At 39.6% G+C, this 16,599-nt stretch overlaps 1 protein-coding gene across 2 annotated transcripts; it reads left to right on the top strand.

Annotated features, from left to right (window-relative positions):
• Positions 1-12,023: 12,023 nt before the first annotated feature.
• Positions 12,024-16,233, top strand: LOC110856064 (vacuolar protein sorting-associated protein 4B). 2 transcript variants are annotated; one of them, XM_035856814.1, is made up of 9 exons: positions 12,024-12,689; positions 12,928-13,020; positions 13,272-13,523; positions 14,433-15,074; positions 15,145-15,295; positions 15,374-15,417; positions 15,484-15,661; positions 15,763-15,901; positions 15,975-16,233. In XM_035856814.1, the coding sequence occupies exons 1-9, from the start codon at positions 12,563-12,565 to the stop codon at positions 16,170-16,172; spliced, it is 1,824 nt and encodes a 607-aa protein (XP_035712707.1). In that variant the 5' UTR covers positions 12,024-12,562; the 3' UTR covers positions 16,173-16,233. The 2 variants fall into 2 exon arrangements, with proteins under 2 accessions (XP_035712707.1, XP_035712708.1); XM_035856815.1 differs by lacking the exon at positions 12,928-13,020.
• Positions 16,234-16,599: the final 366 nt, after the last annotated feature.

Here is a 16,599-nt window from a genome sequence, read left to right on the forward strand (position 1 = left end):
TGACTTCCCCAGCGCGGCATTTGACTTACGGCATTCTTTGAAATTTAAAATAATGCACAATTACATGCTCCATAAGACTCCGCCGACCCGCATCCTGACAAAAAATTTCCCGCCCCGCACTTGTCAATTTCTAGTCAATTCATGTCATGATTGGATTTTGACTTCCCCAGCGCGGCATTTCACTTACGGCATTCCTTGAAATCGAAAATAATGCACAATTTCATACTCCATAAGACTTCGCCGACCCGCATCCTGACAAAAAATTTCCCGCCCCGCACTTGTCAATTTCTAGTCAATTCATGTCATGATTGGATTTTGACTTCCCCAGCGCGGCATTTCACTTACGGCATTCTTTGAAATCGAAAATAATGCACAATTACATGCTCCATAAGACTCCGCCGACCCGCATCCTGACAAAAAATTTCCCGCCCCGCACTTGTCAATTTCTAGTCAATTCATGTCATGATTGGATTTTGACTTCCCCAGCGCGGCATTTGACTTACGGCATTCTTTGAAATCGAAAATAATGCACAATTACATGCTCCATAAGACTCGCCGACCCGCATCCTGACAAAAAATTTCCCGCCCCGCACTTGTCAATTTCTAGTCAATTCATGTCATGATTGGATTTTGACTTCCCCAGCGCGGCATTTGACTTACGGCATTCTTTGAAATCGAAAATAATGCACAATTACATGCTCCATAAGACTCCGCCGACCCGCATCCTGACAAAAAATTTCCCGCCCCGCACTTGTCAATTTCTAGTCAATTCATGTCATGATTGGATTTTGACTTCCCCAGCGCGGCATTTGACTTACGGCATTCTTTGAAATTTAAAATAATGCACAATTACATGCTCCATAAGACTCCGCCGACCCGCATCCTGACAAAAAATTTCCCGCCCCGCACTTGTCAATTTCTAGTCAATTCATGTCATGATTGGATTTTGACTTCCCCAGCGCGGCATTTCACTTACGGCATTCTTGAAATCGAAAATAATGCACAATTACATGCTCCATAAGACTCGCCGACCCGCATCCTGACAAAAAATTTCCCGCCCCGCACTTGTCAATTTCTAGTCAATTCATGTCATGATTGGATTTTGACTTCCCCAGCGCGGCATTTGACTTACGGCATTCTTTGAAATCGAAAATAATGCACAATTACATGCTCCATAAGACTCCGCCGACCCGCATCCTGACAAAAAATTTCCCGCCCCGCACTTGTCAATTTCTAGTCAATTCATGTCATGATTGGATTTTGACTTCCCCAGCGCGGCATTTCACTTACGGCATTCTTTGAAATCGAAAATAATGCACAATTACATGCTCCATAAGACTCCGCCGACCCGCATCCTGACAAAAAATTTCCCGCCCCGCACTTGTCAATTTCTAGTCAATTTATGTCATGATTGGATTTTGACTTCCCCAGCGCGGCATTTCACTTACGGCATTCCTTGAAATCGAAAATAATGCACAATTTCATACTCCATAAGACTTCGCCGACCCGCATCCTGACAAAAAATTTCCCGCCCCGCACTTGTCAATTTCTAGTCAATTCATGTCATGATTGGATTTTGACTTCCCCAGCGCGGCATTTGACTTACGGCATTCTTTGAAATCGAAAATAATGCACAATTACATGCTCCATAAGACTCCGCCGACCCGCATCCTGACAAAAAATTTCCCGCCCCGCACTTGTCAATTTCTAGTCAATTCATGTCATGATTGGATTTTGACTTCCCCAGCGCGGCATTTCACTTACGGCATTCTTTGAAATTTAAAATAATGCACAATTACATGCTCCATAAGACCCGCCGACCCGCATCCTGACAAAAAATTTCCCGCCCCGCACTTGTCAATTTCTAGTCAATTCATGTCATAATTGGATTTTGACTTCCCCAGCGCGGCATTTGACTTACGGCATTCCTTGAAATCGAAAATAATGCACAATTACATGCTCCATAAGACTCGCCGACCCGCATCCTGACAAAAAATTTCCCGCCCCGCACTTGTCAATTTCTAGTCAATTTATGTCATGATTGGATTTTGACTTCCCCAGCGCGGCATTTCACTTACGGCATTCTTTGAAATCGAAAATAATGCACAATTACATGCTCCATAAGACTCCGCCGACCCGCATCCTGACAAAAAATTTCCCGCCCCGCACTTGTCAATTTCTAGTCAATTCATGTCATGATTGGATTTTGACTTCCCCAGCGCGGCATTTCACTTACGGCATTCTTTGAAATCGAAAATAATGCACAATTACATGCTCCATAAGACTCCGCCGACCCGCATCCTGACAAAAAATTTCCCGCCCCGCACTTGTCAATTTCTAGTCAATTTATGTCATGATTGGATTTTGACTTCCCCAGCGCGGCATTTCACTTACGGCATTCCTTGAAATCGAAAATAATGCACAATTTCATACTCCATAAGACTTCGCCGACCCGCATCCTGACAAAAAATTTCCCGCCCCGCACTTGTCAATTTCTAGTCAATTTATGTCATATTGGATTTTGACTTCCCCAGCGCGGCATTTCACTTACGGCATTCTTTGAAATCGAAAATAATGCACAATTCATACTCCATAAGACTTCGCCGACCCGCATCCTGACAAAAAATTTCCCGCCCCGCACTTGTCAATTTCTAGTCAATTTATGTCATGATTGGATTTTGACTTCCCCAGCGCGGCATTTCACTTACGGCATTCTTTGAAATCGAAAATAATGCACAATTACATGCTCCATAAGACTCCGCCGACCCGCATCCTGACAAAAAATTTCCCGCCCCGCACTTGTCAATTTCTAGTCAATTATGTCATGATTGGATTTTGACTTCCCCAGCGCGGCATTTCACTTACGGCATTCTTTGAAATCGAAAATAATGCACAATTACATGCTCCATAAGACTCCGCCGACCCGCATCCTGACAAAAAATTTCCCGCCCCGCACTTGTCAATTTCTAGTCAATTTATGTCATGATTGGATTTTGACTTCCCCAGCGCGGCATTTCACTTACGGCATTCCTTGAAATCGAAAATAATGCACAATTACATGCTCCATAAGACTCCGCCGACCCGCATCCTGACAAAAAATTTCCCGCCCCGCACTTGTCAATTTCTAGTCAATTTATGTCATGATTGGATTTTGACTTCCCCAGCGCGGCATTTCACTTACGGCATTCTTTGAAATCGAAAATAATGCACAATTACATGCTCCATAAGACTCCGCCGACCCGCATCCTGACAAAAAATTTCCCGCCCCGCACTTGTCAATTTCTAGTCAATTTATGTCATGATTGGATTTTGACTTCCCCAGCGCGGCATTTCACTTACGGCATTCTTGAAATCGAAAATAATGCACAATTACATGCTCCATAAGACTCCGCCGACCCGCATCCTGACAAAAAATTTCCCGCCCCGCACTTGTCAATTTCTAGTCAATTTATGTCATGATTGGATTTTGACTTCCCCAGCGCGGCATTTCACTTACGGCATTCTTTGAAATCGAAAATAATGCACAATTACATGCTCCATAAGACTCCGCCGACCCGCATCCTGACAAAAAATTTCCCGCCCCGCACTTGTCAATTTCTAGTCAATTTATGTCATGATTGGATTTTGACTTCCCCAGCGCGGCATTTCACTTACGGCATTCTTTGAAATCGAAAATAATGCACAATTACATGCTCCATAAGACTCCGCCGACCCGCATCCTGACAAAAAATTTCCCGCCCCGCACTTGTCAATTTCTAGTCAATTTATGTCATGATTGGATTTTGACTTCCCCAGCGCGGCATTTCACTTACGGCATTCTTTGAAATCGAAAATAATGCACAATTACATGCTCCATAAGACTCCGCCGACCCGCATCCTGACAAAAAATTTCCCGCCCCGCACTTGTCAATTTCTAGTCAATTTATGTCATGATTGGATTTTGACTTCCCCAGCGCGGCATTTCACTTACGGCATTCTTTGAAATCGAAAATAATGCACAATTACATGCTCCATAAGACTCCGCCGACCCGCATCCTGACAAAAAATTTCCCGCCCCGCACTTGTCAATTTCTAGTCAATTCATGTCAAAATTGGATTTTGACTTCCCCAGCGCGGCATTTCACTTACGGCATTCCTTGGAATCGAAAATAATGCACAATTTCATACTCCATAAGACTTCGCCGACCCGCATCCTGACAAAAAATTTCCCGCCCCGCACTTGTCAATTTCTAGTCAATTTATGTCATGATTGGATTTTGACTTCCCCAGCGCGGCATTTCACTTACGGCATTCTTTGAAATCGAAAATAATGCACAATTACATGCTCCATAAGACTCCGCCGACCCGCATCCTGACAAAAAATTTCCCGCCCCGCACTTGTCAATTTCTAGTCAATTTATGTCATGATTGGATTTTGACTTCCCCAGCGCGGCATTTCACTTACGGCATTCTTTGAAATCGAAAATAATGCACAATTACATGCTCCATAAGACTCCGCCGACCCGCATCCTGACAAAAAATTTCCCGCCCCGCACTTGTCAATTTCTAGTCAATTTATGTCATGATTGGATTTTGACTTCCCCAGCGCGGCATTTCACTTACGGCATTCCTTGAAATCGAAAATAATGCACAATTTCATACTCCATAAGACTTCGCCGACCCGCATCCTGACAAAAAATTTCCCGCCCCGCACTTGTCAATTTCTAGTCAATTTATGTCATGATTGGATTTTGACTTCCCCAGCGCGGCATTTCACTTACGGCATTCTTTGAAATCGAAAATAATGCACAATTACATGCTCCATAAGACTCCGCCGACCCGCATCCTGACAAAAAATTTCCCGCCCCGCACTTGTCAATTTCTAGTCAATTTATGTCATGATTGGATTTTGACTTCCCCAGCGCGGCATTTCACTTACGGCATTCTTTGAAATCGAAAATAATGCACAATTACATGCTCCATAAGACTCCGCCGACCCGCATCCTGACAAAAAATTTCCCGCCCCGCACTTGTCAATTTCTAGTCAATTTATGTCATGATTGGATTTTGACTTCCCCAGCGCGGCATTTCACTTACGGCATTCCTTGAAATCGAAAATAATGCACAATTCATACTCCATAAGACTTCGCCGACCCGCATCCTGACAAAAAATTTCCCGCCCCGCACTTGTCAATTTCTAGTCAATTTATGTCATGATTGGATTTTGACTTCCCCAGCGCGGCATTTGACTTACGGCATTCTTTGAAATTAAAATAATGCACAATTACATGCTCCATAAGCCCGCCGACCCGCATCCTGACAAAAAATTTCCCGCCCCGCACTTGTCAATTTCTAGTCAATTCATGTCAAATTGGATTTTGACTTCCCCAGCGCGGCATTTCACTTACGGCATTCCTTGGAATCGAAAATAATGCACAATTTCATACTCCATAAGACTTCGCCGACCCGCATCCTGACAAAAAATTTCCCGCCCCGCACTTGTCAATTTCTAGTCAATTTATGTCATGATTGGATTTTGACTTCCCCAGCGCGGCATTTCACTTACGGCATTCCTTGAAATCGAAAATAATGCACAATTTCATACTCCATAAGACTTCGCCGACCCGCATCCTGACAAAAAATTTCCCGCCCCGCACTTGTCAATTTCTAGTCAATTTATGTCATGATTGGATTTTGACTTCCCCAGCGCGGCATTTGACTTACGGCATTCTTTGAAATTTAAAATAATGCACAATTACATGCTCCATAAGCCCGCCGACCCGCATCCTGACAAAAAATTTCCCGCCCCGCACTTGTCAATTTCTAGTCAATTCATGTCAAAATTGGATTTTGACTTCCCCAGCGCGGCATTTCACTTACGGCATTCCTTGGAATCGAAAATAATGCACAATTCATACTCCATAAGACTTCGCCGACCCGCATCCTGACAAAAAATTTCCCGCCCCGCACTTGTCAATTTCTAGTCAATTTATGTCATGATTGGATTTTGACTTCCCCAGCGCGGCATTTCACTTACGGCATTCTTTGAAATCGAAAATAATGCACAATTACATGCTCCATAAGACTCCGCCGACCCGCATCCTGACAAAAAATTTCCCGCCCCGCACTTGTCAATTTCTAGTCAATTTATGTCATGATTGGATTTTGACTTCCCCAGCGCGGCATTTGACTTACGGCATTCTTTGAAATCGAAAATAATGCACAATTACATGCTCCATAAGACTCCGCCGACCCGCATCCTGACAAAAAATTTCCCGCCCCGCACTTGTCAATTTCTAGTCAATTTATGTCATGATTGGATTTTGACTTCCCCAGCGCGGCATTTCACTTACGACATTCTTTGAAATCGAAAATAATGCACAATTACATGCTCCATAAGACTCCGCCGACCCGCATCCTGACAAAAAATTTCCCGCCCCGCACTTGTCAATTTCTAGTCAATTTATGTCATGATTGGATTTTGACTTCCCCAGCGCGGCATTTCACTTACGGCATTCCTTGAAATCGAAAATAATGCACAATTACATGCTCCATAAGACTCCGCCGACCCGCATCCGGACAAAAAATTTCCTGCCCAGGACTTGTATTTTTACAATGACAATTTGTACTCATCACATTATAAATATTTATATAAGCAGAAGTTACGGAATCACTTCAAATAATAATGCGCAATTACACGATGTGCGTAAGGGTTGCTGCCGTGGATAAAAATTGGTCCCGCGTCGCTGAGTCAATACATTTTCATGCAGACTAAATTGATGGAATGTATATAAATAAATTTATTTACACGATTGAAAAAATTAAAATAGGTTAAAATTTGTTGGAGTTTGTTTAATTAGTTATTTGTGAAAAGATTAGTTAAAAGAGTAAAATAATTTTGTACGCTCCTGAATGGAATTTTTGTTGCGCGTTTGTTAAGTTGGAAAATTGTTTTCCAGTTCCCTCTGAGCGTGTTCGAGAGGCATTTGCATAATTTTGGAGTAAATCCGTTCAAAAGCTTCGGGTACGAGCACGTTGGATACTTGTAGAATATCCTGCAAAATCAATAATATTTTTAAGTGCGGAATAACTTGGTGCATGTAACCTGTTATACTGACATTGAATGCAAGGGTTTCCAGGTTCTCTGCTTTCCTCAGATCAGAAGAAAGTTGGGTGGAAATGATTTGGAAAGATTTTGCAGAAAAGGGATACGAGACGACCATTTGTTGTAAATTTGCACAAAAGTTTGGCTTCCGTTCGACCCAGATCTTTCAATCACGAAAATTAGTTTAAACATTGTTTTAGAATATATAAGTATAACCATAACACCTTTTGACGAGGGCATTTATACTCCCCTGAAAATGTTTCCGGTTTGGGGACATAAATTTGCAGCACGTCTAACTTAATCTCGTGATAAGCTTTCATGATTGACTCTTCACTAAGAGCTTCAATTAACCTGAGTAGTTAAAGAAAAAGTGATTTCAATTTTTTTCCCGTTTATGGATTAAATTATAAAGTATGTGTACTTATATCGCTTGTATTTATCCTTCTCCTTAGCTACGTGGTCCTTCCCTAGAGTTTTGACCCTTGTCTTCTGCTTTTCTAAAAGTATTTCCGAAATTTATTATACGAATTCTTGATACTTGATTATTTGTAAATTCTAAATGTCTATATGTAATGTTACCCAAATTTCCATGTTGGTCAGTTAACACATCCTCAACTATTTTTCTAAATTTTCTCTCCAAATTGGATGTCGTAATTTCATCGCCGGACAAATTCAGCAGTTGGGGACTACAAAAAATTAGTTTGATGGATTTGCTTGTAATTTAATTATTGTAATTTTATAATAAAATATTGTATCATGAAAATGTAATTGTCTTTTATACTGGTATACCTTCTGTTGGTTGGTTGGGCATTCTCGCTTTGCATGCTCGGTTTCTTCGTGTTTTTCAGGTTACTAAATAAGCAATATTATTTGACACTTTATCATTCTATACATGTTGCGACAAATGAATTGTTTCCAACACAAATTTTCATTTTTGAAGAAATTAAATTTGAATTATTATGTACTGACAAAATGGTGTGAGTGGACCGTTGCTAAGTTGGAGGATTGAGATGACCCCCTAGGTCAAATCCGGACCAAGTGATCTCACACCCTCCAGTGGGGTGTCAATCGATCGGTCTAGATAATACGATCAGTTTGGTATATTATAAAATTTTGTGAGATAAGAATTGGCTTCGAAATTCCTGAAAAACTTATATTTTGGAGATATTCTTCAAAATAAACATTTTAATTTTCGAAGTAGTACACTCGAGATTTTCAGCTTAAAAAATCAAGCTAAAAATTAGGATGATTTCATCCTCAGGAATTTAGTCTCTTTGTCTGCCTATTCAAAAGTTATTCAAGGTTAAAGTCGTTGGGGCAAACCAAAGGACTTTTGCCCCAACGATTTAAAAAATGAAAATTTTCTAAAAAATAATCCATTTGTCGCAACCGTATGGGGCACCACCCCATAGAAACGGTGTCAATTAATCGTGCTAAATAAGTTTTAAAATTAACTGTTTATCCAATATTATTAGTCGCAAAAAATTCTGAAAGGTTACCATGCAGGTAAAATAAACTTTAGGAATAAAAATTTGTACACCATCGTCGTCGTTTTACTTATTTTGCAACAGTTTCGCTATTGCTGCCAATCACTAAACTTATTTGAGTAATATATGGCCAAAAAACTTCTCAGGAAAATTGTCGGACCTTTGCGGCTAATAATACTGGATGACTAGTAGGTAATATTATATTTTCGTCACAGCAAAATAATTTACTTACTTGCTCTGCAAAGATTTTATTATGTTGGGGTCTTGCAACTTTAGATTTTTTATGAATAATTCTGCATCTTCTCCAAATTTTGCCAAAAACGGTTTTCCTTCCTCAGAATTGATCATTTCCTGTGCAATATCCATTCTGAGTTGATCCTCTGTTTCATTTTGGTTGATTTCAATGTGCTTGATATGTGGGAAAGCTTGATAGTATTGGAGGGCATATTTTATTATGTAAATTCCACAAGATGAAGAATCCCTCTGTTTAGGACAGCCTGGGAACTCCACCGTCCAATGTTTTTTTGTTTGGGGTTCGCCAACCCTTTTCTGGGTGAAAACTTCATCAAAAAAGTGGGTTAAATTATCTGTTATATTCTTGAGATAATTGTTGTCGTGATCCAGGGGATCGTACAGTTGAAGTGTCCTGGTCTTTATTTCGACCGTGGTCAGCAGCCAGTGGTCCCCATGACGTAGTGGGTGCATAATGTGGGTATGCACTGAACTTAAATCCTCTAACGTGGCCATTGTGGACTGCCATCCAGCTGCCTCCACGCTTCGGCCACCAAAGAATAGTTCCGGATGGTGATACATCGTGCCGGAATGACTCACAAATATTTTCTTCTGTTCTCCTTCGGCGTCGTCCATCAGTTTGTGGAGACGTCCATTTATTATGGTGTCGGACAGCTTCCTAATTACATTAGAGCGAGGTGCGATTGAGTAATGAGTAAATGAGAGGATGGCACAACAATTAAATAAATTTTACGGTATGTAACTTATTTAATGCTACGATTTTTAATTTCAAATTAAAACTCAATTTTCATAAGAAAGGTAGGTAGGTATTTCAATGCCATTTAGTGACAATATATTAGACGGCATTGTGACCAATTTTCAAAGGAATTATGATAAAACTGCTTAAATAAAATATTTTATGTCTATGTCCCCCAATAGCGTCTTGTGTAAAGCTTTCAAAATTCTGCAGGGTAGTAGCACTTATGTATGTCGATGCCAGCATGGCCAAGGAGGTTTATCTCGATTTGTTAAAAACGAATCTTGGTCAATTTGGAACAAAAGCGAACTGTGGTCTAGCATTCATCTTCCCATTTGGCGTGTATTATATAAATATAAGAATTGTTTTAAAATGACTCGCGGACAATAAAATAAAGGTTGTTGGGAAAATTGAATTTGAATTTTAAATTAAAAATCGTAGCATTAAATAAATTACATACTGTATCTAACAGTTGAATAAAATGAATCCAAAATTGTATAACTTATGACCGCTTGTTAAATTTTACTTGTTTGTATTGTAAATATAGGTCCGAAAAGTAATGAAATTGATACGTACCTGTCAGAGTGAAAAAAGTGGTGGAATTCTTTTTTCGGAATTGGAGGAAAGCTTTCCGTCCGGAAGAAAACTGTAGTGTCTGGAAATTGTGTTACCTCACTTCCAGCAATCGGTGAAATTGTTTGGGTAGGTTGCAATGTTCTTCCCTCTGCGTCGCTCTTCCCCCTTTGAAGATCTTTGAGGCGAATATCTCGTCTGTTATGCATATATTTGTTAGTCCGCCCACGCTTCCCCCTCTTATTCCAAGTCTCAGCACATTCTTCAACCTCTTGTTGTGAAAATTCAGCATTCCTCTCTTCTGCATAACAGGTAACATCATTTTGAAGATTTGCTGATGAAGTTGGGGGCTCTTTTCTTGTTTTAGATTTTGGTAGGTTTTCGAGGACGAATCTCTTATTTTTCCCATTCGTAATAGTAAATCTATTACGAATAAAATCCGCCACGTTCTCTGGATTTGCTATTAGATTGTTCTTGATTAATCTGAACTCGGATTCGGTGCCACCATTTGTAACGCGCACAAAGTTTGGGTACTTTGTTTTCTGAACCACTCCCCGTGCAAAAATTCCAATAAATGGAACGTATGTATTTTCATAAATGTTGAGCACGGATGGCGAGTAATATGGATTGCTTGCGGCGTCGACTTCCACATCTTGTACCAAGTTCTTACGTATTTTTCGAAATAAATGGTAGTAGGGCGACTTTTCACGTAGAAGCTTGGTGGCGACCTCATCCTCCTCTTCAAAATTGGGGGAATTTCCGTCATCTGGCTCAACGCAACCATCGAGAGCCATGGAGCTAATCCTTCCCACTGTATTATTAATTTCCTCGGATGTCATTCTTTCCATACCAAACAAAGTACAAACATCTTGCATAGCTATGTTTACTTCATCCTGTATTACAGGCGATCAACTTCTCGTGAAGAACCTTCCCTAATTCGTGGAGAAGGTTATGCGTAATTTTGGGTTTAAGCACTGGTGTTCGATGGTGCAGAGAAGGTCCGCTGGAAGAATTATCATCCGATTTCGGATTAGTGGCCTTTAGCCTTGATTTGTTTGGCTTCGAATACGGAGCATAATTCGCATTGTATTCGGCAAATGGTTGTTTTAATGGCTTTGAGGGTTGTAAGGGCGGGTTAGACACTGTCCAGCCGCCTGGTGGACCACAGCGCTGCAAGATTAATTTCCATCGGTTAAGCGAATGTAATACTAACGTATTATTCATCAAACAGCTTAAAATCGACTTACAAGCAGTCCCATTTCGTCACTCGAAAATGGGAGCAGGGTTGAATTAGTTCCTCCCTGCTTTTTTCGCATTTCTTGTTCTTTTGCCATATTTTCTCTCTCCTCCTTTCTGATCCTCTTCACATCCTTATCATAGTCAAATTCAGGACATTGTGGAAGATATTCATTCCTCTGCTCATTCCTGTGTAATAAATTTTTCCTTAATTATAAGCAATTTTTCAAATCCAATTTGGATACTAAAATTAAATTACAGCAAGCTTTCTGAAATCGTGTTTAGAGAAATGGGAGCAGACGTATGTACATGCAAACATGGTTGAATAATAAAGTCAGAGGCAGCTTGAGACTTATGCATAAAAGTCGAAAGAGAAGGGTTTTTACCAATGGGTTGGAACTCAACGAATAAGTTCTGAAATGCGTAAAAGTGAGTTCCGTATCATGGACAAGTAAATAAGGATCACTAAACTGGACGGCATCTTTGTATGTATAGATCTATGGTTTTGTATATGTGGTGTACATTGGACGAGGGGAAAAAGTCAAACCTGCTCGATTTATCAGTAAAGTTTACCCGATGATCTTTCTCTCTCTCTCTCGCCACACACAAAATGATGCCATGCATGCATATATATGAATGAAGCCAAAATTTTGCACACAAACTACGAATTGAAATCACGAACAACTAACCGTATTTGCTCTGGAATTTCTTCTGCCTGTCTTTCATGAATTTCTTCTCGTGATTCCTTGGCAGGTTCCTCTTCAGATTCATTTAGTAACTCCTGCGTCTGGTCCGTCACTTTTTCTGAATTGTCAACAAGTTGTTCGGAATGAGTCACACTTTCGGTTTCAGAAGCACTTTCTCCCTCTGTTTCCGATTCCGACACCTCCTCGTACATCATTTTTTAATTTAATCAATTTCAAAATTTGGCAAAATTAAGTGATTCACTTTGTTAGTCAGAGCTGCAACTACATGACTTACTACGGAGACAAGAGTATGACAAAATACTGAACGGATGCAATTACCATTAATCTTGAGTAAACAATCCTAAAGATCAGGGTTAGAGTAGATCAAATTTCTCACTCTCATCCACAGTCCCAGTTTCTCAATCTGATCTTGGTTTCTTCTTAGTTTTAAGATTCACTTTTGCCCACAAAGCATCCTTAGAAAATAAATTAATTAATTCACTGAAAAATGGACGACTTTGAGAAAAGTCAAAGTTTATCTCAAATGGGAATTTATTACCACAGGACGAGGCAGTATCGGCAAGCTTTGGAGGTCCTCACCGAAGCCAACAAGTGCCTCAAAAGATTTTCAAAAGGTTAATTTTCATTTATAATTTTTTACCAATCTGATATGCAACCATGTATTCGCCTTTAGTTCCTAAGCCCATTGGTAATATACACAAATGATTAGATCAATTTGCTCGACTTGGGTAGTCAGAAATTCATAAGTACATTCCCTCAAATTTTGCATAATGTACATTTTCTGCATGTAAATATGATCCAATACTCTTTACAGTAATTACAAATATCTTAAAAAGCGTTTTGTTATATTAGATCGTGACTCAACTTTTCAACTTCAAGTCTTGACAGATTTAATCGGTGTCAATGAGGACTTAGCAATAGTCTGCTTGCATGAACTGGAAAAAGGTACAGTTTCTACGTTAAGGAACGGTCATAAAATATATGACGCAGACCTGGGATTTTTTAAAAATCCTCCCTTCCCGTGCGTTACCAGTTGCGCCCTGGTTTCAACATGTGGCGCAAGTTTAATTGCAACTTCGGCCAAATACTCTCCCTGTCCATCCAAATCGTTACTTATTTTATGCACGTCCCTTTATTTTTGCACGCATTCTCAAGTATTATGCAGTTGTTTTATAATTTTTGTGTAATAATTGTAGAAAAGTGTATCGCTGGAGTACACCCTGACAATGTGGAGTCCATGGAAGAGGAGGAGAGTGACGACGACGGAAAATCTTCACAATTTGAAAGCGACGACGACGAGGAACCACAAGTGCTTATCTCAGAATTAGAGACGGGTGTACGCGACGAGGAGGAGGAAAGCTGCAATGACGGGAAACTTGACCAGGAAAGGAAAATTACCGAGGAAGAAAACATAAGCGGAATTAAGGGCAACTCTGATAATAAACAAGGTCCAAAAAATTGGAAATCTTAGCGAGACCGTGCAAGAACAACTAATAAATTAAATTACACTGTAGAATTGTTGTATCACCGCTCTCCATACCACTTTTTTACTGGAAGAATTAATCACTTAAGTAGAATACACTGGTCCCCCTCAATCGGTCTGATGATTTTATCAGAATAAAAATACGGAATATCCAAATTAGTATCTCAAAATTTTAGATTTGTAACTTTTTAAAACAAATATGTATGTACTTCACAATTATTAAACCTTCATATTTGATCTCAGTTAATTTAATTTTCAAACTTCTAGTGTGAAACTTGAAATTACTTCTCGTTTTTTAAAAAATTAAGAATCCATGCGTATGAAAAGCAAAATTCAGAATGGTTCCAGCAAAAATGATACCCAGAGCGATAAAAAACAAATGCTTCAATCTAATTGAATTTATTAGTTAATATTGCACGGCCTCACTAAGATTTCCAATTTTTTGGGACCTTGTGTATTTAAAGCTAATAATTGGTTGTTATTAATAATATATGCACCGCAACACCGCTATTATTTGTCCATCCTGAATATTTTTTTTGGATTTTCCAATCTATATAACTCCTCCATTTCTTAACCGATTTAGGTAATTTTGCACTTAAAATGTTCAGAATGTCTTTTCCTACAATGTTTGCAGTACTGAGTTACACTACCTACGAGGCATGGAAAGCAATGTCTTGAAGGGAAAAGTTTTGCACATTTTGGTGCATATCACCTGGGTAAAGATAAAAAAATTCTCGAACTCGACTTGTGCATAGTTTCGAAATCCCGTAAAAATGATCGGTGCAACACTTTATCAAAATCGGCTCAGAAAATGTCGAATTATGCCACTTTTTGGTGGGCTAAATTAAAACTTATTATTTTTTTTCGTTGTTAGGTATTTGCCACACTGAGGAAAACGACAAACCTTCGACAGCAACGGGGGACCATAAACAGCCTGAGGTTCTGCCAACCACAAACAACTTACCTACAGCGGTCAGACTGACTATGCCTGTTAGCTGTGGCTTGGCTGAGACGTTCAATCCAGTAACAAATCCGTTAGTTTCTCTAATGGGTATGGATTCAGAAATCCATTTCTCATATGTAAATCCCTCAGCCAACAGCGGAACACAAACCATTTCTATGCAAGATCTTACTGAAAACAACGAAAATGCCACAAAGGGAAAATCGACTAATAAGGAAGCAGTTAAATTAAAGGAAAAAGCAGTTGCCATAACTGATGACATTATTTTACAGTGTCTCGTGAAAACAGGAAGTGGGAGGCTGTCGGACGTGATTGGTTTGGACCACGCTATCGTGAGTATGAAGAAAACCATTTTCCTACCATTGGTGGCGGAGAAAGAATTTGGCAGTGACCTTCAAGGCGTGCTGCTTTTTGGACCTTCTGGGGTTGGAAAAACCCATATCTTAAGCTGTCTTGTGGGGGAGCTTAACTATATAAAAGAGGAAAAGTGCAAAACCTTCCCAACGATAAGCATCTGGAAGGTAGAGCCAAAAGACATCTTGCATAAGTGGATAGGTATGCTAACTGTGTCGTTAATTTTTACTGTTTATGCCAGCTTAAAATTTATCCTGTCAATATTTTGCAGGTGACTCAGACAAGTACCTCAGTCGGATTTTCGAGTTGGCTCATGAGAAGCGCCCGTCGATAATAATTATTGACGAGATCGACTCTCTATTATGTCAGCGAAAAGAGGACGATCCTGAACACATTCGACGGCTCAAGACGGGATTTCTTTCGTAAGTATTTTCATTTTTTGTATTACGCATCCTTGTAGTACGCATTTATGCATCTTGCTATTATGCAATTAATTACAGGTGCATGGATGGCCTAAATAATTATTCTGGAATTGTGGTCGTGGGTTAGTCTTTGGTGGCACAGACCATTACATAGTTTCAAGTTGCTTAAGTTAACTAAATTTTCCCAGGATTGACAAATTTTCCGCAGCATTTGGATTATGCATTCAGGCGAAGGTTTTCGAAAAGAATTTATATTGGATTACCCGATTCCTTTGCAAGGGAGCGAATACTAGCACACTATTTAAAGAAAACAAATCTTTTAACGGAATCATTCGATCTTGGCAAAATATCTTCAATGACTGAGGGGTATTATATATATGTATATTTCATATGTTGTATTACATATATGTATAGTTTCTTCACTTCTCACCAAATTAATTTCACATTACCGATTTATTTCGCATTAGTTTCTCTGCCCACGACCTTGCTGTTGCCATTTCAAAACTACAAGCACTTCAGTACACTAGTAACTTTTCCTCCGACGGTGTGAACGATATTGTCCAACTTATGAAGGTGGGCTGCAAGCCAACAACATTGATAACCCAGGTATGTCTTATTCGCCATGCTTGAAATACTTGGCCCGTGTCGCTATTACTAATTAATTTTGAATTTCTACTAGGAAATGTTTGAAGGATTAATTCGGACTGATGGATCAACCAATGGGGCCACGAACGATGAGAAAACCGTTGATGAGCTTAAAAGGTGGGGACGAGAATTCGGAGCAGAGGGTATGACTCAACCGGTTTATTATGAAGGAGAGTATGAGCCAACGCTCAGCTCGTGCCTATTTGAAATGTTTTGCTGCCTGTTTTACTAAACATGATCTTACTCGATAAATATTATTTAAATTCAATAAATGCACATCTATTATCAACTTACATATTAAACGAAACTATGGTGAAATCCGCAACCGAGCGTTTGCCTTTCTCTTGCAATTTTTCTCGTTGTGGAAAAAATGCATTACGTATTCCATCATATCTTCGCTCACACTGTGCATTATGAAAAATCCTGTTCTATTATTTATCCAGGCACTGATAATTATAATAGTTCCATCAAAATCGGAGCGAGTTAAAACCGATGCCGATATCAAATTCTTAGTCAAATCTTGTGTAACTTCAGTTCAAATAAATATTTATAATCTGAGTATAAATTGTCATTGTAAATATACAAGTGCGGGGCGGGAAATTTTTTGTCAGGATGCGGGTCGGCGAAGTCTTATGGAGTATGAAATTGTGCATTATTTT

The sequence above is a fragment of the Folsomia candida genome, unplaced genomic scaffold (assembly GCF_002217175.1).
Source record: "Folsomia candida strain VU population unplaced genomic scaffold, ASM221717v1 Fcan01_Sc014, whole genome shotgun sequence".
NCBI lineage: Eukaryota > Metazoa > Arthropoda > Collembola > Entomobryomorpha > Isotomidae > Folsomia > Folsomia candida.

Bases quoted from the DNA above. Each gene is read 5' to 3' on its own strand.
- LOC110856064 (XM_035856814.1), top strand. From the start codon at position 12,563: ATGGACGACTTTGAGAAAAGTCAAAGTTTATCTCAAATGGGAATTTAT. The intron at 13,021-13,271 runs GTACAGTTTCTA...TAATAATTGTAG, and splicing joins CTTGCATGAACTGGAAAAAG to AAAAGTGTATCGCTGGAGTA. The intron at 13,524-14,432 runs GTCCAAAAAATT...TTTCGTTGTTAG, and splicing joins CAACTCTGATAATAAACAAG to GTATTTGCCACACTGAGGAA.